The following is a 21,725-nucleotide window of genomic DNA, read 5'->3' as shown; positions in this document are numbered from 1 at the left end:
TCCGTGGCAGGGGTTGGAACTGGATGAGCTTTAAGGCTCTTTCCAACCCAAACCACTCTGGGATTCCATGCACATGCATCTGCACATGTGTAAAAGGCACATCCATGTGCTACGTGTGCAAAGGGAGTGTGTACGCACATGCAAAGGGCACACACACACAAGATTTCATGTATTTCTATTTCCCACAGATGGCTCCACTCCCATTTCCCTCTTTTCACCCCAAAACAGTTTTCCTCTCACTCAGGATCACATTCCATGCAGTAAATCCCCACATCCACAGCAAAAACCCGAACATGACACCAACCATTTTGAGAAGATTTGAGCTTTTTTATTGCATTTAAGCTTGTTATTTTAAATCCTCACCTCTACCTGGTCTCACCACCCACCACTTCCTGAAGCCAGGCAGGAATTTCCCATCTGCACTCTTGTTTTAACGTCCCACAGATCCACTTTCCAGCGATGGGGAGAGAACTGGGGCAGGAGCACATATACAGCGGTCATGGCAAAGCTGCTTACAGGACAGAAGTGTGGATTAAACACCACAGAGCTTAAGACATCTTAATTTGATCATAGGGCTGCATCCCCTGTGTTTAGACTGGAGATTAGGAACAATTCCTTCCCCAAAGGGTGCTCAGGCATTGGAACAGGCTGCCCAGGGCAGGGCTGGAGTCACCGGCCCTGCAAGTGTTCACACCCCGTGTAGCCGAGGCCTCAGTGCCATGGGTTAGTGGTGGCCTTGGCAGTGCTGGGGAATGGTTGGACTGGATGAGCTTAAAGGTCTTTACAACCCAGCTGATTCTATGATTCTACCAGGGGACACAGGGCTGGTGAAGGACTTAGTGAAGCTTCATCATGCAGCCAACACCCCAAAGTGGTGGCTCAGGTGGGGAGCACAGGGTCTCCTTTTAATTGACTTTAACATTTGGAAAGGCTGCTCATCATAGAATCCCAGACTAGTTTGTGTTGGAAGAGACCTTAAAGCTCCTCCAGCTCCAACCCCTGCCACGGGCAGGGACACCTTCCACTAGAGCAGGTTGCTCCAAGCCCCTGTGTCCAACCTGGCCTTTAACACTGCCAGGGATGGGGCAGCCACAGCTTCTCTGGGAAAAGTCTGTGCCAGCGCCTCAGCACCCTCACAGGGAAGAGCTTCTGCCTTATCTCCAACCTGAACTTCCCCTGTTTCAGTTTGAACCCATCACCCCTTGTCCTATCACTCCAGTCCCTGATGAAGAGTCCCTCTCCAGCATCCTTGGAGCCCCCTTCAGACACTGGAAGCTGCTCTGAGGTCTCCACGCAGCTTCTCTTCTCCAGGCTGAACAGCCCCAATGTTCTCAGCCTGGCTCCATACGGGAGGTGCTCCAGCCCCTGATCATCCTCGTGGCCTCCTCTGGACTTGCTCCAGCAGCTCCATGTCCTTCTGATGTCAAGGACACCAGCCCTGCACACAGTGCTGCAAGTGGGGTCTCACAGAGCAGAGCAGAGGGGCAGGATCAGAGGAACATCATCCCAGCCACATCCTACAAGACAGAAGCACTAAGTCTCCTCTGTGGCTGCAGGACCAGGAGTGTTTGCAGTGCCCCCATCAAGCACCAGTGCCTTGGTGCTGTCACAGGCCAGCACTGAAGCCGTGTGCCGGCTGCCGGGCTCCTCTCCAAGCTGCCTTCAGCACCTCGTGGCACTGAGCCTGGCTCCAGTGCTTCCTCCCGTGGGAGCAGTTGCGTGCTCCGTCTCTCCATGTGAGCTGTCTGCTGCAAACACGACTGGGATTCACACACACACGCTGCCGAGCTCTTCCCAGCATCCTGCAGCACGCTCTGTGGGCACAAAGGTGTCCTGACCCCTTGTTCCTACCTTGCAGCGAGTAACCAACAGCAAAAGCAGCAAGAAAAACCACAAGGGCTCTTCCCTGGGCTGATTCTGAATCCATTTTCCTCTTTTAATGGCCTTTTGTACCTGATCTTCTGTGCTAACAACAGCCAGTTTGTTTCTGTGCACCCTTTTGCTGCCTGAGGGACAGATTTAAATGAAGGGTAAATCACAGACTGGTTTGGGTTGGAAAGGACCTTAAAGCTCATTCAGTTCCAACCCCCTGCCATGGGCAGGGACACCTTCCACTAGAGCAGGTTGCTCCAAGCCCCTGTGTCCAACCTGGCCTTGAACATTGCCAGGGATGGGGCACAGCCACAACACATACAGATAGTGCTGGAGATGTGCCATTACAGCTCACTTTTGGATGCGAGCACAGTGCCCGAGCTCCACATTCCAGGTGAACAGACCCTCTGCTACTGTGCAGAAGCCTTTGGAAATCATAAAGCACCTTCAAAAGAATGCAAATTCCCTGTTTGCCATGGCTAGGAAAGCTAGGGACAGACATTGGAAATCATTCTCACTTGTTTTCTCCTAAAAGCTTACACTCACGAGCAATCTGAGCTCATCAGCAGGGGTATTGGGAGGAAACACCTCCTTCATGGTTTGCCAAAATCATGAAAAGTGGGAATAAAGCAGCCCTTTGCATTTACTCGGTTTGCTGTACGGAGGCCAAGGCTGGATTTATGGAAGGATTCAGGATCTTTAGAGAAATAAAGCCACTTCCTCACCTGCCCAGGGGCTGATGCAGCTCCCATTACCCTGCATCATTAGCACCTTTCAGCATCAGTTCATTTTTCCTCTGTGGTGGTGAAGAATCTCCTTCACCAATGGAGAAACAAGACAGGGGAACACTGCCAAAACCCAGGTCTCTGCAGGCATGTTTGGAAGAGTCTTAAGATGCTTCCAAGCCCCTCTTCTCCTCCTTTCACAGACCCCCAAATCATTCTTGTGAGCACACAGCCTCTTCTCATGCAATGCGTGCCAGGAGAGGAGAGGAGGTCCTAACCCTGCTGCTAAAGCTGTTCAGTTCAAGAGGAGCACGGCACTGTTGTCGCTCTGGCTTAGGATCATCACAGCCAGTTCTGCTCCAGGGACTGTGGGGTGGGAATTCCTCATTCCATCTGAAACCCACTGGGGAGCACACGGGTCGTGCATCAAACCATGACATGAGCACCACAGCTCGGGCAGAGCAAAGCCCAGCTCGCTCAGTTATAGGCCTGATTTTTAGCATCTGCTATCCTCAAAACTGCATAATCCTGTTGGAGTTTATGTCTTCACATCACCTATAGACAGGGGTGTGCCATGTTTCTATGCAAAAATGAATTTATCATTCCAGATGCATACAAATAAACCAAACAGCAACGGGAGCTCTTGCCTTCACGTGTATTCCAGGCCGTTAGAGACTTACTGGCTACATTAAATATTAAGCCATTTCTTTAAACACTTCAAAAAAAACCCCAGATTATCTGTAAAGTTCATCAATGATGAGAAGTGCCAAGTAACCCTGGAATACCAAATACCTACTTTTTCCACTCTGATTCAAAGGCCCATGATGTCATTGTAAGGTTGAGGTCTTACTATTGAGTTCAGATGCCTTTAGGATCCACAAGAAATAGGTTGATGCAGCTTGAAGACTCCCTGCACTTGTCCTCTGCAGCTCAAACCTGTTGAAGAGTCACCAAGGGCTCACTTATACTTGCACCATGCTCTGTCTTATTCAGGGGCTATCATAAGAGGTGGCCACTTAAAGCAACTGAAGGAATTCGTGGTGAGCAGGTCCATAAAGGGCTATAAAAATCAATGATTCAGGTGTATCTTCTCCCTCAGGATGTCCACTGTACGTCTACAGCCCAGTAAAAGCCAGCCTAGGAAACATCCCAGGGGGTTCAAGCCATGCAGGTGCCCAGAAGTCATCCAGCAGTAGCCCATGGGGCACATTCCTTGGTTATCCTTGAGGGAGCTGCAGACTCAGCTGTTTGGATGTGCTGGGTGCTGCACAAGAAGAGGTGAAGTTCAGCCCTGAAATTTGGAAGTGAAAGAAGAACAGTCATAAATTTGCAACAATGGGGTCAGTACAGGAGTGTGACAGCCCAGACCCACCACGTCCATTATCTTTTTGAGATAAGCCTATTTAAAAGATGCTTCCATCCCTGGCAGTGTTCAAAGCCAGGTTGGACACAGGGGCTTGGAGCAACCTGCTCTAGTGGAAGGTGTCCCTGCCCATGGCAGGGGGTTGGAGCTGGATGAGCTTTAAGGTCCCTTCCACCCTAGGCCATTCTGTGATTCTACGATTATATTTTTGAGATAATCCTATTTTAAATACATTTTCTCCCAAACGTACTTCCCAAGTGTCAACTTTGGTTTCTCTGCTTAATCCTCAGGCAAAAATGCCCTCATTTTAAACAGGTTTGCTTAAATCTGAACAGTTTTTAAGTGGTAACTAACATACCACACTGAGATGAAACAGGCTTCTCTTTCCCATTACGTCTCATGTGCTGATATTTGTTTCCTGGAAAACCTGGATGACATCCGGCTTTCTCGCGAGCTGCCGTGCCAGCATGCCTGTGCCATCTGGGGTGTCCTGCAGCCCAGCGCGGAGCAGGATCCGTGCAGCACCCGCCTGCTGCCCAGCACAGGCTGCATGTAGAGCTGTGGGGGGGCAAGAGGGTGTTGGGTGATGAGAAGCTCCCCATGACCCGGCTTCAGAGTGTGCTTGAGCCCAGAACCCCCCCGTGTGCTGGGCTGCACCCCCAGAGCGTGAACAGCAGCTCAGGGAGGGGATCCTGCCCCTCTGCTGCGCTCTGGGGAGACCCCCCCCGTAGTGCTGATCCAGCTCTGGGGCAACAGCACAAGAGGGACGTGGAGCTGCTGGAGCGAGGCCAGAGGAGGCCCCGGAGCTGCTGCGAGGGCTGGAGCAGCTCTGCTCTGGAGCCAGGCTGAGAGAGCTGGGCTGGGGCAGCCTGGAGAAGAGAAGGCTCCTGAAGGGGAGACCTTAGAGCAGCTCCAGTGCCTAAAGGGGCTGCAGGAAACCTGGAGAGGGGCTTTGGACAAGGGCCTGTAGGGACAGGCCAAGGGGAATGGCTTTAACCTGCCAGAGGGGAGATTGAGATGAGCTCTGAGGCAGAAGCTCTTCCCTGTGAGGGTGCTGAGGCGCTGGCACAGACTTTTCCCAGAGAAGCTGTGGCTGCCCCATCCCTGGCAGTGTTCAAGGCCAGGTTGGACACAGGGGCTTGGAGCAACCTGCTCTAGTGGAAGGTGTCCCTGCCCGTGGCAGGGGGTTGGAGCTGGATGAGCTTTAAGGTTCCTTCAACCCAAACCAGGCTGGGATTCTATGTCAACACAGGAGCTGAGATTGCCCTGTGGGTTTGGTCTCAGCCTGTTTCAGATGCAAGCATCAGAATAGCAGCAAAGGAAACCGAGTCAGCCAAAGGAAGACACAGAGGATGAAAGATGACTTTTCCCAGTTGCAACACCCAGCCAAGCACAAGTAATGGCACAGCAGGACTCAGCTTCTGCAGCCATGTATGCCTACAGCAGCAATGGGATGACTAAACCTGCAGAATCAGGGGCAGTCCCTGATGAAGAGTCCCTCTCCAGCATCCTTGGAGCCCCCTTCAGACAGTGGAAGCTGCTCTGATGTCTCCACGCAGCTTCTCTTCTCCAGCTGAACAGCCCCAATGTTCTCAGCCTGGCTCCATACGGGAGCTGCTCCAGCCCCCTTACAGCAAAGGTGCTGTGCAGCTGACAGACACAAAGAGCCACCACAAACGTGGACGAGTTCAGCAGAGCTCAGCTTTACTCCCTGAGGGGCAGGAGGGGGAGATGGTCACCACTGAAGCGTGGTGTTAAGCAAACCTGACAACTGGGGAAGTTGCCAATTTTAGCAATAGCTGAAACCATTTAGATACGGGGGGGGTTTTGTGAGAGGGAGACGTGATGCAAGAGATGCCTCAGACTCTCACGCTGGGAATGCCAACTCACTGGCATTACTATAGCAACCATATTTACGTTCCAGCTCTCATTATTTGCTATAAGCCATTCCTAGGCAGTTTGCTAAGGAATCGAGGCTTGAGAGCTTGTGCAATCCTATTTATCTGCCCATCCTAATGGTTTCAAACTGGCTAATTCCAACCCAGTTTAATGGTGAGGTGGCAATATCAAAGATATGAAGGTCCTGAAAGTTTCATGCAAAAGCAGCAGCTGGGTAAAGAGAAATTAGCATCTCGGTTCTATCCCCAAGGGAAAGGCCCTAGAGCAGGCTCAACCATGCAATTCAGCATCAGAAAGTCCAGCAGGACGAGAGCCAGTGAATGAAAGCTGCAAAGAAAACCCCCAGGCTTCACATGTCAGGCTGCTCTAAGAGCCTTTTGCATACGTGCTTCTAGCATCTCCCCACAGACACAGTGTGGGCTGCTTTGGAGGCTTGTCTTGTTACTAAAGCTCGCTCTTGCTGTCATACAGAAGGTGAACAAATGGCTCAGAGAGCCTTACCTGAACGGCTCTTCCCATCCTTTGCATGGACATCAGCACCGAGGGACAGCAGCGTCTGGATGGTGTGTGCATGGCCTTCCTGCAGTGGTGAGCACAGGCACAAGGAAGAGTCAGCAACGTGCAATTCCCAGCTATCCATATAGCAGAAATAACACAGGCCTGAAGAGAAAGGAGGCCACAAGGGAGCTGGTCCTAACTGCATATGGCAGCGGGAAGAGCACAGACACAAATCCATTCTGTCACAGTCAAATGTGCGGCTACCAGGAGCTGCTCCAGGCTCCAAAGGAAATCAGGGTCACAGAACCACAGAATGGTTTGGGTTGAAGGGACCTTAAAGCTCCTCCAGCTCCAAGCCCCTGCCACGGGCAGGGACACCTTCCACTAGAGCAGGTTGCTCCAAGCCCCTGTGTCCAACCTGGCCTTGAACACTGCCAGGGATGGGGCAGCCACAGCTTCTCTGGGAAAAGTCTGTGCCAGCGCCTCAGCACCCTCACAGGAAAGAGCTGCTGCCTTATCTCTAACCTGAACTTCCCCTGTTTCAGTTTGAACCCATCACCCCTTGTCCTGTCACTCCAGTCCCTGATGAAGGTCCCTCTCCAGCATCCTTGTAGCCCCCTTCAGACACTGGAAGCTGCTCTGAGGTCTCCACGCAGCTTCTCTTCTTCACTGATGCCATTAGCCAGGGATAGCCCAGGTAAAGCAGACACACTGCTGTTACCCCATGGGAGGTGTCCAGAGAGATGCCACCAGGCACCTTCTGCATCCCTTCCACTGGTAGCCCATGAGAAGAGTTGGAGCTTGACCCTCGGTCAGTGTGGCTACATGCCTTCCATGTCCCTGGAAGCAATTTCAACCCAGCAAGAGGCATCCCAGGAGCATAATTCTCTCTGCAAACATTTAACACCATGTTTTGAAATCAAAAGGGTTCAATTATGACCAATAGTGCTTAAAATCACGTTACAGTGTAGAACTGTCTGTGGTGGTGGTAGTTCCACCACCAAAGTCTGAGCAATGCTTTGGCAGGGCATGTGTGATAGACACACAACCCAGTCCAGATCCAGGCAGATGGATCTGCTTTTAGACCTTCAGATCCCATATGATCCTCCTGATAATGGTCCACAGATCCACCTCACACACCTCGAGGTGTGAGGAATCAAGAGGATTGTCTCTCAGTGTGGCTCTGAAGGAGTTAATGCACAAAGACCTCTGAGAACCGGGTGACACAACCTAAAGATGTTTCTTAATAGCAATTAGTGCACTAATTTGTCAACTGATCCTGCCTTTGCCTTTCCAGTCCTCGCCTCCAGTCAAGTAACTCAATTAAACTGCTTTTAACTTCAGCTGGTCCCACAAGTGGAGGATCCCTCACTTACCTTCTGTAATTGGCCACCAGCTGTTAAAAGGACTAAATGTCAGCAAAAACCCTGTTTTCCTACACTGTAAATCCACTTCAAGTACCACAGGGACCTAGATGTGCTCCTACCAAGGTGTATTTCAGCTCACAGAGCAGAACCTGCTCCTTACAAGAGACATTGAGGTGCTGGAGCGGGGCCAGAGAAGGGCACCGGAGCTGGTGCAGGGCCTGGAGCACAAGTGTGATGGGGAACGGCTGAGGGACCTGGGGGGTTTAGTCTGGAGAAGAGAAGGCTCAGGGGGGACCTTCTCGCTCTCTGCAACTGCCTGACAGGAGGATGGAGCCAGGAGGGGGCTGGTCTCTGCTCCCAAGGAACAAGGGATGGGACAAGAGGAAACGGCCTCAAGCTGCCCCAGGGCAGGTTTAGATGGAGCTGAGGAACAATTCCTTCCCCAGAGGGTGCTCAGGCATTGGAACAGGCTGTCCAGGGCAGGGCTGGAGTCACTGTCCCTGCAAGTGTTCACACCCCGTGTAGCCGAGGCCTCAGTGCCATGGGTTAGTGGTGGCCTTGGCAGTGCTGGGCAATGGCTGGACTTGATCTTAAAGGTCTTTTCCAACCCGGTTGATTCTATGAACTATCGCGCATCTGCCCGCGGTACCCTCAGCACCAGCATTTCCTCAAGGATTACTCCAGCATTTGTAACTCCCTGTGAGTAGAGGCAGAACACCACACTTACACACTGTCACAACCCACAGCGTCCTCTGCCAGCAGCCAATTTGAAACGCTGCAGGAGAAGATGCAACACAGCCCCCACAGCCCTCCTCTCCGCTCCCTTCTCCATAAATAAACCCTCTCTCCCTGAATAACACGCCTGACTTTGTAATGATGTCTTCAGTGCAATGAATTAGTCTTTGTTGTGTGGTATGAGAATGGAAGGCTCTTATTTTTAGCCCTAACACCCCCTCTTTCCCCCCCCACATCATCATCATACGACTCTGTAGCATCTTCCCCCTCTGCTCAAGGCTCTCATTTCCCTGCTGTATGTAGCAAAGACAGTGAGCCAGGAGCTGCTTTAGCTGCCACAGCCTTGGCAGCAAATTGAGTTGAAAGCATAATTTGATTTTCATGTATTTATAAATGCAAAGTAATAAGAAAAGAACTAAAAACCCCATCAACCCACCAGCCAAACAAACGATGCTGTAAATATAAAGTGACACTAAGCCTCGGGAAGGACGAGAAACCCATCAAATCTCTCCCCAATCAGCCTCTCTCCAAGACAGAGCTGGGATCTTCTCCAAGGCACATTATACTCCCCAATAGCCTTGCTGTTGAACGTACCCTTGGCAACCAAAAGGGCTTTCAACATGGTTTCTTAGAGCATGAGGAAGAGAAGCTGGGAGAAAGGCCTCTTTTGTGGGAGCCAGCAAATGGCCCAGCTGGGTCCTGCTGGAGGAGAATGCTGTTGCCAGCACTCCAAGTAAGTGTCATTGATGCTTTTGTGGGAGCGGGGTGCTGGGTTGCTGCTTCGTTCCCACTACAAGTCTAGACTGGGCTCTGAATGCTGTGTGTTGAAGCTCACAAGGTTTAACACGCAGGGATCCGAGCAGAGACCTTCCCTTGCTGCTGGCTGCCAGCATGCTGCACACTGGTGTGACAGCACCAAGCATAAGGGAGGCAGCAGGTTCCCAGAAGGGATCCTGGTTAGTGCTGAGGCTTTTGGGATCTGCTCTGCACTCCCAGGGAGCGTTGCAGAGTCCACAGCACATCAGATCCCACTTCCCACACAGGTAGGAGATGGGAGGAGGAGAAAGCTCAAATAACTCCCACTGCCTGCAATTCAAAACAGCTCCAGAGTGAAGGACACAGATAAGCTCATGGAAGTTCCCTCCACCTCTTCTCCTCTCCTTTCTCATGTTTGGCCATGGGCAGGCCAGATTATAGCCTACTGGGACAAACAACTGCTGTTTCACAGCACATCTTCTGTCCAGGAAGCTGCTGACACGGAGAGTGAAGACAGAGAAAGAAATCAGAGCAGCATTCCATCCACATCTCCTCTGCTAGGCAAGTGCAAGTGAGGAGACACTGGTGAAGAGCTGCCACAGCTCATGAAGTGTTGGTACCTACAGCTCCCAATAACTAGCAGGGTGGATTCCCTTCAGGTGTTTAGTGTGAGCAGCAGGTTGAAGGAGGTGATCCTGCCTCTCTACTCCGGTCTGGTGAGACCCCACTTGCAGCACTGTGTGCAGTTCTGGGGTCCCCAACATCAGAAGGACATGGAGCTGTTGGAGCAAGTCCAGAGGAGGCCACGAGGATGATCAGGGGCTGGAGCAGCTCCCGTATGGAGCCAGGCTGAGAACATTGGGGCTGTTCAGCCTGGAGAAGAGAAGCTGCGTGGAGACCTCAGAGCAGCTTCCAGTGTCTGAAGGGGGCTACAAGGGTGCTGGAGAGGGACCTTCATAGGGACTGGAGTGATGGGACAGGGGGTGATGGGTTCAAACTGAAACAGGGGAAGTTCAGGTTAGATCTAAGGCAGAAGTTGTTCCCTGTGAGGGTGCTGAGGCGCTGGCACAGACTTTTCCCAGAGAAGCTGTGGCTGCCCCATCCCTGGCAGTGTTCAAGGCCAGGTTGGACACAGGGGCTTGGAGCAACCTGCTCTAGTGGAAGGTGTCCCTGCCCCTGGCAGGGGGTTGGAACTGAATGATCTTAAGGTCCTTTCCAACGCAAACCATTCCATGATTCTATTGCACTTTGGTCCAAAGGCAGTGGACTGGAAGAGTAACACTCACCAGAGTGTGGGTCAAGCCCTATCCAGCGCACGGCCAACTGGATGAGTAGCAAATGAGTTAAGCCCCATCACCACCCACCTCTGCTCCTGCTCAGTCATGTGCAAGGCAGGAGGGTTCACCAACCCTCAGCACAGTCACTGGTGTGAGCAGGAGGGTGATGAACAGTGCAGCTGATACCCACCACCGCTGTGCAGACAGCTGGACACACTTAATGAGGGTCTAAAACCCATTAAACAGGGTATGGGGCTGGTTAGGAACAGACAGTGACAGAGGATGAGCTGGAGTGCAAATCCTGCACCAGAGGTGAACATCTAAGCCAGCCTGGTTTAGATGCCTGCTTGTAGCACAACCAACTGGCAGAGACACTGCAGAGGGACAAACCTTGGCTGCATAGTGCAGTGCTGTGAGCTGCAGAGCTGTTGCTCTCTCATTGACATCAACACCCAGCTCAGACACAAGGAACTGGATGGCTTCATCCTGTGCTGTAACTGCTGCCCGGTGCAGAGCTTGAGCACCCAGTGCATCCAGAGCTGTAGGACAGGCCTGGAATGGGGGAAGAGGGAAAGGGAAAGCAATGAACAGCTTGGCCAAACCTTCAAGGACAATCACAAGCTGGAGCAGAATCATGTTTGTCATGGCCATGGTGATGGCAATGAACACGTGGGATGTCCCCAGCAGGATGTAGCACCATGATTTGCAGACCAAAGGCAGCTCTCAGCTGAGCTTGTGAAGAGATAAGCAAAACTAGTACCAAAAAAGAACAAAGCCCCTTCTCTCTTCTGCTGGAGAACATACAGTGGGGTTTAACTCTTTAAACCAGCAAGAAACAACCCATCTCCAACTCTTGTGCTGGTGGAGAAGCAGCTGAACATAGGTAGAAGGAGGGAGATGGGTGGATGACCTCAGGAGATCTCTCATGTGAGTCTCTGACCATAAACCACAATGACATTAAATTGAGAAGGGTAACAGAAGTAATACACAGTGAGTGCACTCATCCTAAAGGATATAATCCAGCCTCTTGAAGCCTGGTGGGCCTGACTCATGGCTTTATTATCCTAGAAGGTAGCAACACTGCCATTAGCATTTCCAGTGCTGCTTCATGGCACTAAACCAGGGCATCACAGTGAGGAAATCAAATCAACTATTCCATCTTCACTGCATGAAACATGGGACTACAAACGTAACCAACCTTCACAAGTGTTTTATCCTGTAAGGACCAGATGAGCAAAGACAAGCACACGAACATCTGAAGTCAACAAGCACCTACACACTCAAACACAACCTGGGCATCAAACCATCTCAGCTGTGTTACAGCTGAGTAAATCCAAAGCTTGTGCTCTTGGGAAGTGTGATACCACCTTGCCTGCCCTGCTCTGTGCCAAGCTGGGGGCTCAGGTGGCCAATTCCACCTCCCAGTGTGGCACAAACAGATTGAGTCTATGATTCTATGATTCTATGACTGGTTTTGCCATCCTGCCAGGCCAGTGAAGCACACTGGTTCAGGATGGTGCCCAATGAACACCAGAGCTGGTGCAGGGGAGAGGCAAAGTAGACAAGGAAGCTCTCACCTCTGTGAGAATCAGCCCTGAGGTGGGCTCCAACCATCTCACAGCAATTCAGCAGGCAATAAGAGGGCAGTGGTCTGGTCCCTGCTATGTACAACTGGCTCTGCTGTCATCCCTTGTGTGCTGGAGGAAACCAGAGATTACTGGGAGACAACACAGGAGCAGCAGCTGCCATGAGAGAGGGAGGCACAGCCGGTCACCTCCGTGTTATCCACCCTCAGCACTGCCACCAGAGCCACCACGCTGAGCCCTGGCACTCCCCAGCGCTGGTCTTGGCTTTGACACAGCAAATCCTATCCCCTCCTGCCACTGCCTTGTGTCTCCATCCCCCTTCACCAGCTATGGGGACATATCCCTGCCCCAGGATGAGATCTGCACCATGAGCTGAGTCCTGGTGCTCATCTCCAGGGGGAATTGCCCTTCTTTTGCAATTCACTTCTTTACACTTTGGGAATCTGCTTCACAGGAACACATGGATTGCCTGTCTCGGCAGTTCTAGGTCAGGTCCTGGAGGAGGGAGCTGAGGTTTTTGGCACCTACCTGGTGTTTTTCCAGGAGCAACCGGGCAATGCCGATGTGCCCGTTCTGGATAGCATCCATAAAGGGAGTGACTCCACATTTATCCCTGCTGTCAGGTTTGTAGTGGCACCTGGGAGGGAAGAAAAAAGCCAGGACAGAGTTGTTGGTGGCTCCAAAATCCTTCCTGCACTAGTTGCTTTGCATTGGTGGGGCAGGAGACTATTGGTGGATGGGAGTGGAAGAGGCATATACCATGGATAAACCTGTCTCAGTGCTTTATGGCCTGTAGTGTGGTTTGCTGGGGTTTTTGGGGCCAGAGAACTGGTATTTAGCTGGTGGAGCTTGCTACAGGAAAGCCAAGGCTCTACAGATGATCTCCCTTGCCCCCCAAAATCAGGATGCTTTTGGGGTAAGAGGCAGAGGACAAAGCCATATCCTCATGTAACACCACCCCACACAAAATCGAAGCCCAGAGATCTCACTCAGGTTCAAACTGATGTCATCCCTTTGAAATAAGACCATTGAAATAAGACTGAATTAAAATGCAAAGCCTGGCTCAAATCACAGGGCTGTGTTTATGCTGGGCCAAGCCTGGACAGGAATTAAGACTGGTTAAGAGGAGCAGTGGTTGTGATGCCCAGGGAAAGCTGCTCCAGCTCTGGCAGCTGGTTTGGAAGGTATCAGGGTCAGGATGAGAGGGCACAAGCTGATTTAAAGCCACTTCACAGCAGTATCCTGGGAGCTACAGCCTGAAAATAAAGCCTGGGGGCTAAGCCCAGCCTGGGAGGTTTAGTCAGGAGAAGAGAAGGCTCAGGGGGGACCTTCTCGCTCTCTGCAACTGCCTGACAGGAGGATGGAGCCAGGAGGGGGCTGGTCTCTGCTCCCAAGGAACAAGGGATGGGACAAGAGGAAACGGCCTCAAGCTGCCCCAGGGCAGGTTTAGATGGAGCTGAGGAACAATTCCTTCCCCAAAGGGTGCTCAGGCATTGGAACAGGCTGCCCAGGGCAGGGCTGGAGTCACCGGCCCTGCAAGTGTTCACACCCCGTGCAGCCGAGGCCTCAGTGCCATGGGTTAGTGGTGGCCTTGGCACTGCTGGGAATGGTTGGACTGGATCTTAAAGGTCTTTTCCAACTCAGTTGATTCTATGACTCTGGAGGAGCTGCACCCAGAACTGAGCTGTCAGAAAACTGGTTTGTTGTTATTGTGTGGCCTCGGACACCCTGGGAATGAATCAGCACAGAAAAGGAGCCGTTATACAACCAGGGTTTATGTCATAGCCAAGGCAGAGCCCATCCGGAGAGCATCCTTGTCTCAGAGGGCTCTAACCAGCTGTGAAAAGCCCAGAGGAAACGGACACAGCCTCAGGATCGCATGCAGGGCAGCTGCGCAGCCAGGCTTCCCGAATGGAATGAATGCCTTTTTGTGTCCTGGTGGCTGGAGCGAGCCTGGCAGTGGATGGGAGGTGGGGAAGAGCTGGGACGATTCCTGCTTACCGCTCCAGGAGCAGCTCCACAACATCGGAACAGCCGTGCATCGCTACGAGAGAGAGGAAACGCGCCGCTGATTGATGTTTTCACGCCATACAGAGAAACATAATGAGCTTTCTGACCCTTTTGGCTTACTCACAATGAGGGAAGGGCTTCCAAGAGGCTTTAAATTCAAAGCTTGGGGGTTTTTCTCCAGATCTCAAGCCTTCTCTTTCCCTGATGCTATAGGAAAACACCAGATAAACCAGGGGAAAGGCACCGTTTGCCTCTACCTGCAGAGTACAAGCAATTAAGCTGACACAAAGATCTCTTCTTGCAAGTGTGTGTTAATCCCTGAAGTGAAATCTGGGAGAAGCAGAATGAACACAGAGTAAGGAGCTGGTGAATAGCTGGATGGTATTTCCAACCCCTCCTCAGCCACTACCTATCACTCCCATCTCATCATCCTAATGAAGCATCCTCACCCAGACAGCAGCATCTCCGAGGAAAAAGAACAACAGTGGGGGAGGATTTGAACATCATGCACTGAAATATTCCCTCTTGTAATAAAAACCAACCACTACAATGTCAGGACAGCCCTGATCTGGCTTTTTGGCTTTTTTCCCCCCTCCTTCAGGTCATTTTGCAAACCAAATGAAATACATTAAAGGCAAAAACCCAGCAAACCAAGCCCAGAGCTGCTACAACAGGCTATTTACTGTGTGTGAGGAAGGAAGGGCCCCTGGCACATCTGTGTTACCAGCAATAACCTTCAGACACAGCTGCACAATAGCTGCTCTTTGAAAACCCAAGGAAGGGCTCCCATCCTCCCAGATCTTGGCCATTTGCTCCCTTTGCCTCAGGCTACGGATATATGAAGCAGCAAAGCTTAAGGAACCAACACGAAAAAGGATTGCACAGGGGAGAAAATTACGCAGGGATAACTGTGCCAGGAAGCCAGCTGGCCTGGTCACGGGTTAATGTGCTCATATCCACACCCTTGGGATCTCAACTCATTGAGACAGCAGTTTGTCTTGACGTGATTTCCCCCGGCATCATCTCCAGCCCCTCGCCCATGTCCCTGCCTCAGGAGCTGTGTCCGTGTAACTGGGCTTTATGGTGGGGTGTGTGGAGGTGCTGGCACCAGCACCCACCAGCATCATCCTGGGTTAAAATCATGCTGGGGATAAAGGTGGTTTAAGCAGCTCTATCCCTTCCTGCTGCCCAGTTGCTCCCACACCGGCTGCTGCTCTTCCAACATGTGGTCCAGGTCTAACCTGGATCAGTGAAACAACCAGAAATCAACCCAAACCATGGGGTGAGGGCTTGGCCACAGTGGAAGTCAAATACAGGAGGTGACAGAGGGGGAAACACCTCTATGAAGCAGTGAGAACGGGGTGCTGGATCCCACCATCACTGCCTGTATCCCCATATCCCAAGCACTATGAGGCAGGGAGGAGACTTTAAGCTCAAGGTCAGAAGCACTCCTTTTCCTCAGGACAGTCCTCACCCTGCTCCTGACCCTGTCCCCAGATCCTCAACCCCCAGATTGTGTGGGGAGAAGGTTGAGAAGGGGCTGTGAGCCCAGCCTGCCAGCCCAGACATGGAAACACAAGAGCTGGGATTGAGCAGGGGCAGGAGAACACGCAGACAAACAAGGATTAGCCATTTCTCATTCACACAACCTGCTCCTCGCCAACCAGCCTGAAACATCAAACAAGCCATCATTCCCAGGTCAAGCACAAGGACTAAGGCACAGCCAATGCTCCTGGGCTTGGACTGTCACAGCTGATGAGCACAGTGCAGTGGACACGCAGCTACTGAGGGTCGTAGAAGGAATGGGAGCGACAGCCGAGGAGCAACATACCCAACAGATTCATTACAGCACAGCAGGGGTCTCTTTACAACATCTCGGGTCTTTCCAGAGAGTCAATCCCTATTAAATTCTTTGGGAAATGAGTTTAGGTAGCTGCAGGTTTGAGCAGTGGCTCCTCATGCTCATCTCTCTTGCAGAGACACTGCCAAGCCCTGGGGGACACATCCTAATCCCTACACACGTTTCAGATTCAGGTCAATCTCCTCCTCCAACCACCCTCCAGCCCTGAGCCTGCCCCACAATGTCACCTTGACTTGGTGTCACACACCTCTCCCATCACTCTCTTGCTCCCTTCATCCTCCAATCTCACTGCACCTCCTGAGGGCAGAGTTAAAGGGATTTAAGCTCTGGGAAGACCCATGCACTGCCTAACTCAGACGAGCTTGGGGGTAACCAGACCCAACACCCTCTAATGCAAGACAAACTTCATTCTGCATTGGGCCATTCAACTTATTAAGACTCGGAGAATTAAATTCAGGCCCATCTTGTGCATCATCCATAAGTTAAGATGAATCATTCCATCTTAAGGATAAAAGAGTCAGAAAGCCAGAAACCAAACCCAAATGCCTCTGGGTCGCCATTCAGCTAACTGTGTCCTTCTGCTCCCCGCCATGCCTGATGACATCTGAGGTTCTTCAAACCAGTTCACCCCCTTTACATGTCCTTTTAAAGGAATGAAAGGGGCAGAGAAGGGGAATTGGTGGGCTCCAACCCCAACAGCTCCTGAGTATTCCCAGCAGAGACAATCCTTTCCCTTTGCAGAAAGGCAATCTGGATTTCTCACTAGATACAACCTTCTTATTATGTGAGAATACCACAACCTGTGATGCTCCTTCTTGAGGGTTATGCCTGGAGAACCCACAACTCTTCTGATTTGCTATACTGACCTAATCCACCGAGTATTCAGAGGAAAAAAGGATCATTTTGAGAGCTGTTTCTCTTACAAAAACTTACACAATAAACCAAACTGTTAAAACTGTCCCTCAACAGGCAGATCCCCAAAGGTGCCTCTCGACGGCTCTATTGCTTTTAGGACTTTTAATATGCCAGGCTATGCTTGGAGCCTTGTAGATGTTCTGAGCTATGGAAGCTTGGCCATATCTGTCCCAGGGAGGCAGAGATGGAGACCAACACCCTGGTCCAAGGAGGCCAAAGTCAGTGGGTCATCACGAGTGCTCCTGGGATGGATCCACCACTCCCAAGAGAACACAACTGTTATTCACCACAGAAACACGGTTTGAGTACATGCAAAACCCACTGAAATGGGAACTGAGGATTCTCCAACCTCACAAACTCAGTCTTTGGTGCATCATTAAGAAACACGAAGTCTAATTCTTGCTATTTATGTGAAAGCAACTAAAATGAGTGCCTGTCCTGAGGTGAAACCCTGCAAAGAGGCAGCAGATCACTGACCTTCAGAGAGGCGAGTTTCCCACTAACTTCCACCATTACCCTCTTTCATTTAATTTAATTACTTCATATTTAACTCTTTCCCTGCGGTTTTGTATCAAGACAGGACAAATTTTGCTTTTCCAAACTAAACATGAACCGAAACAACAGCCCCTGCCACCACAGCCCACTCTTACCTAACCTGTCTGATGGCAATGGGACACTCTTACCTGCTGTGTGCAGAGGTGTTCTCTTTATCGTGCTCTCCGTGTCCCAGCTGCATGGGGACATGTCCAGCAGGTACCTGAGGACCTGGGGATGGCCCTCCCGGCTCGCGATGTGGAAGCAATTCCAGCCATCCTTATTCTTCAGCAGTGGGTTGGCTCTGTGCTCCATGAGAGCTTTGATAACCTCCAGGTTCTTCCTGGTGCAAGCCATCATGAGGGGTGTCCTGAGAGAAAGAGAAGGCAAATTAAATAACCAGAGAGCTGGTGCCTTAAGAGCCTGATGGCTTTTGTTCATCTACTGTGAGGTAGAAGGAAACTTGGCTGGCTAAAGAAGCAAGAGAAGGCTCCTTAAGGGGAGACCTTAGAGCAGCTCCAGTGCCTAAAGGGGCTCCAGGAAACCTGGAGAGGGGCTTTGGACAAGGGCCTGGAGGGACAGGACAAGGGGAATGGCTTTAACCTGCCAGAGGGGAGATTGAGATGAGCTCTGAGGCAGAAGCTCTTCCCTGTGAGGGTGCTGAGGCGCTGGCACAGACTTTTCCCAGAGAAGCTGTGGCTGCCCCATCCCTGGCAGTGTTCAAGGCCAGGTTGGACACAGGGGCTTGGAGCAACCTGCTCTAGTGGAAGGTGTCCCTGCCTGTGGCAGGGGGTTGGAACTGGAAGAGCTTTAAGGTCCCTTCCAACTCAAACCACTCCATGATTCTATGATTGGCAAAGACCTTCTCCAAGCCTGAGACTAAATCCATGATCTCACCTGGATTCAGATGCTCTGATTGAGGCTCACCACACACTGTGTATGGCTGTGGGATTTACAGCCCTGCTTCTTCACGCAGGTAATACAGGGTCTGGACTTTGGGGGCTGTTGAGACAGAGCTGTTTGCATCGGTGTTTTTTACCCCAGAAACCATAAAATGCTCCAGTTGTAAAGTAAGGACAGGAAAAGAGTGCTGAGAAGGGAGATAAAATCCTCAGTGATGGAGATTTTTAAGAGATAAGACACATTTCTGCTGGGGAAGATGGGGCAGAGCTGAGCCTGGAGCTCTGTGCTTCCCACGGCACCTCAAATCAGGGTCTATCTTCAATGCAAATGAGACTTTGGCTGAGAGCTCCCTGTTTTTAATCCATGGATGGAAGGGGACTGCAGGCCTGTCACACAAACCCAGGCTTGCACACGCTTCTGCATGCAGCTCATGAGATCTCTGCCTCCCTCTGCTCCCCCTGATGTCAGCATGGTGCTGGCACAGCCTTGAATGACAAGGACTGGGATGCTGCCTTTGTATTTATGTTAGTTCAGGTTCCAAACGACCTCTCCAGGCATTAATCTGTGAGCTGGGATGAATCTGTGCTTCCTTTTGCAAGGTGGCACAGAGAAATCTCCCTCCTGAAGAGGAGAATTGGACATTAATCAGGCTTGGTGCTTGTTTGTGGATTAGGCTTTAGTCTTTATTCCCAACTCTTCTTCCCTCATCACTTGCTTACGTGTTACCCACGTGGCAGGCAAACAAAAGCCCTGAAGAAACCAGTTGTTTCTTGGGTTGTTGAAGCTGTTGCTGTTAGATCAATGGCAAATCTGAGCCAAGAGGCTCTGTTTGCTGCAGGGAAAAAGGAGCAACACTTACTATTTTGTCTTTTTATTTCAGTTTCTGAGGACCAGGACACAAAACTGTGACTCAGTGTCATTGACTGTCATCTAACAGACAAGTGGGGAAGAACGAAGAGCTGAGGGTGAAACTGTTAGATTAGATCTGCTAATGAAGCAGTGATTTACTTCATTAATAAACAGGGGAAAAATCAGTGATGTGGCTGGAATTCAGCCCAGAACCCCCCCGTGTGCTGGGCTGCACCCCCAGAGCGTGAGCAGCAGGTCAGGGAGGGGATCCTGCCCCTCTGCTGCGCTCTGGGGAGACCCCCCTGCAGTCCTGATCCAGCTCTGGGGCAACAGCACAAGAGGGACGTGGAGCTGCTGGAGCGAGGCCAGAGGAGGCCCCGGAGCTGCTGCGAGGGCTGGAGCAGCTCTGCTCTGGAGCCAGGCTGAGAGAGCTGGGCTGGGGCAGCCTGGAGAAGAGCAGGCTCCTGAAGGGGAGACCTTAGAGCAGCTCCAGTGCCTAAAGGGGCTCCAGGAAACCTGGAGAGGGGCTTTGGACAAGGGCCTGTAGGGACAGGCCAAGGGGAATGGCTTTAACCTGCCAGAGGGGAGACTGAGATGAGCTCTGAGGCAGAAGCTCTTCCCTGTGAGGGTGCTGAGGCGCTGGCACAGGGTGCCCAGAGAAGCTGTGGCTGCCCCATCCCTGGCAGTGTTCAAGGCCAGGTTGGACACAGGGGCTTGGAGCAACCTGCTCCAGTGGAAGGTGTCCCTGCCCGTGGCAGGGGTTGGATCTGGAGGAGCTTTAAGGTCCCTTCCAACCCAAACCAGTCTGTGATTCCATGATGCTGGATGATAGCTCCTGCACCCAAACCCTTTTCAGGTACCCCTACACCCAAGCAGGCAGCGACCTACCAGTCTGCCTTCTTCAAGCAGTCCACGCTGGCTCCTCTCTCCAGGAGGAAGGACACACACTCCTCATGGCCCATGGAGGCTGCTTCATGGAGGGGCCTTTTGTAGTCACTGTTGAACACCTCAACATCCATCCCCAGGTCCTCCACCAGGTAGGTGAGGACATGCCGGTGCCCGTACCGGGCAGCGTGGTGCAGCAGCGTGTCCCCCAGGCGCCCGTAGCGCCAGGGCTGCAATCCCAGGTCCACGTCATCATCCGGACGCAGCTCATCCCGGAGGAGATCCAGGCGTCCCTCCTGCACCAGCCGGAAGAGCTGCCTCAGCTTCTCCCCCTCCGCCATGGCTGGAGATCTAGGGGAAAAGAGGGAAAACTCAGGATGATGGTTTTGATCCGATGGCTGCTGCCTGGGGTGGGATGAGCTGAGATCACCTTTTCCTGCAGGAAAAGAAGAATCCGGCCTCTAGCTCCAGAAAAAACAGGAATTCCCTTTTCCATCAGCAAATCCACAAACTGGCTTCTCCCTCAGGATAACCAGAAATTCCCTTGGGAAGAGCAGAAAGTGGCTCATCCTTTAGGAGAAATACAAACTGCTTTTTCCCTCAGGAAAACCAGGAAGAGGTTTCTGCCTCTGGAAAACCGGGAATTTCATTTTCAGTCTGGAAACTTAGAAATCCCTTAGGAACACCTGAAATTCCCTTTTCGCATAGGAAATCCAGAAAATTACTTCTCCTTCAGTAAAAGCAGAAATGTCCTTTTCCCTCAGGAAAAACAGAAATTCCCTGTTCCCTCAGGAACAACAGAAAATGCTTTTTCCCATGGCGAAAACAGAAACCAATGTCTCCCTCTGGAAAACCTGAGGTTTCCAAGGGGAAAAATTTCATTTCTCTTAGGAAAAACAGGGAAGGGCCTCTCTCTCAGGGAATCCAGACATTTCCACCAGGAAAAACAGAAACCCAACTTCCCCTCTAGGAAACCTAAAACTCCCTTTTCTTCAGGAAAACCAGAAACCCGCCTCTTCCTTTAGGGAAACCAGAAACTTCCTTTTCCCTTGGGAAAACAAGGAACTAGCTGCTCCTTCAGGGAAAACTGTATTTCCCCCTTCTATCTGGAAAACCAGGCTCCGGTCCCTCCCTCCAGAAAAGCAGGAATTTCCCTTTTCAATACCAGGAATTCCCTTTTCCATCTGGAAAACCAGGATTTGGTCTCTGCCTTAGGAAAACCATAAGTTTCCATTTCCCTCCAGGAAAACTAAAACGTTCCTTTTTCTCTTTGGAAAACCAGTTGCGCCCTCAGGAGATCCAGAAATTCCCCTTTCCCTCAGGAACACCTGAATTTTCCCATTTCCCTCGGGAAAACCAGAAGCCACCTTACCCCTCAGGAAAACCTGAAATTCCCTTTTTTCCCCCCTCCAGAAAACCGGGAATTTTCCGTCTCCCACAGGAAAACCCGCAATTCCCGCTATCCCTCAGCAAACCCGGGATCCGGCCTTTCCCCCCGGAGCCGTGACGTCACCACGGGAACACCGGGAAGGGGGGGGGGAGGAGGTGGTAAATAAGCTCCGGGATCGTTTCCGCCCCCCCCCGCGTTATTTACTTCCCGAACTCGGAAGTGCCGCGCCATTGGGAAACGTCACTCCAGGCGCGGTCTCTGATTGGTCGATAGGGCGAAGAGGGGCGGGGCCGGTGGAAT

At 51.6% G+C, this 21,725-nt stretch overlaps 1 protein-coding gene across 7 annotated transcripts; it reads right to left on the bottom strand.

Annotated features, from left to right (window-relative positions):
- Positions 1-306: 306 nt before the first annotated feature.
- ANKRD16 (ankyrin repeat domain 16) lies at positions 307-21,628 on the bottom strand. 7 transcript variants are annotated; one of them, XM_030479781.1, is made up of 9 exons: positions 20,466-21,627; positions 20,039-20,386; positions 17,548-17,768; positions 14,080-14,122; positions 12,607-12,715; positions 10,883-11,044; positions 6,361-6,439; positions 4,319-4,518; positions 3,233-3,888 (listed from the first exon to the last, which is right to left on the bottom strand). In XM_030479781.1, exons 2-8 carry the CDS (start codon positions 20,374-20,376, stop codon positions 4,358-4,360), a joined length of 1,113 nt encoding a protein of 370 aa, XP_030335641.1. In that variant the 5' UTR covers positions 20,377-20,386; positions 20,466-21,627; the 3' UTR covers positions 3,233-3,888; positions 4,319-4,357. The 7 variants fall into 7 exon arrangements, with proteins under 7 accessions (XP_030335642.1, XP_030335641.1, XP_030335640.1 ...); XM_030479780.1 differs by having other exon boundaries at positions 21,347-21,627; XM_030479783.1 differs by having other exon boundaries at positions 21,408-21,627.
- Between the last annotated feature and the right edge of the window lie 97 nt (positions 21,629-21,725).

Source organism: Strigops habroptila, chromosome 3, assembly GCF_004027225.2.
Source record: "Strigops habroptila isolate Jane chromosome 3, bStrHab1.2.pri, whole genome shotgun sequence".
NCBI classification, from domain to species: domain Eukaryota; kingdom Metazoa; phylum Chordata; class Aves; order Psittaciformes; family Psittacidae; genus Strigops; species Strigops habroptila.
The sequence above is the reverse complement of the archived record's forward strand: the minus strand, read 5'-3'. Positions and strand labels throughout refer to the sequence as shown.

Excerpts from the sequence above, each read along its gene's own strand:
- ANKRD16 (XM_030479782.1), bottom strand. The coding sequence starts at position 20,376 with ATGGCGGAGGGGGAGAAGCTGAGGCAGCTCTTCCGGCTGGTGCAGGAG. Across the intron at positions 12,716-14,079 it reads GTGGAGCTGCTCCTGGAGCG|GTGCCACTACAAACCTGACA; the intron begins GTAAGCAGGAAT and ends CTTCCCTCCCAG. Across the intron at positions 6,440-10,882 it reads CACTGCACTATGCAGCCAAG|GAAGGCCATGCACACACCAT; the intron begins GTTTGTCCCTCT and ends TCACCACTGCAG.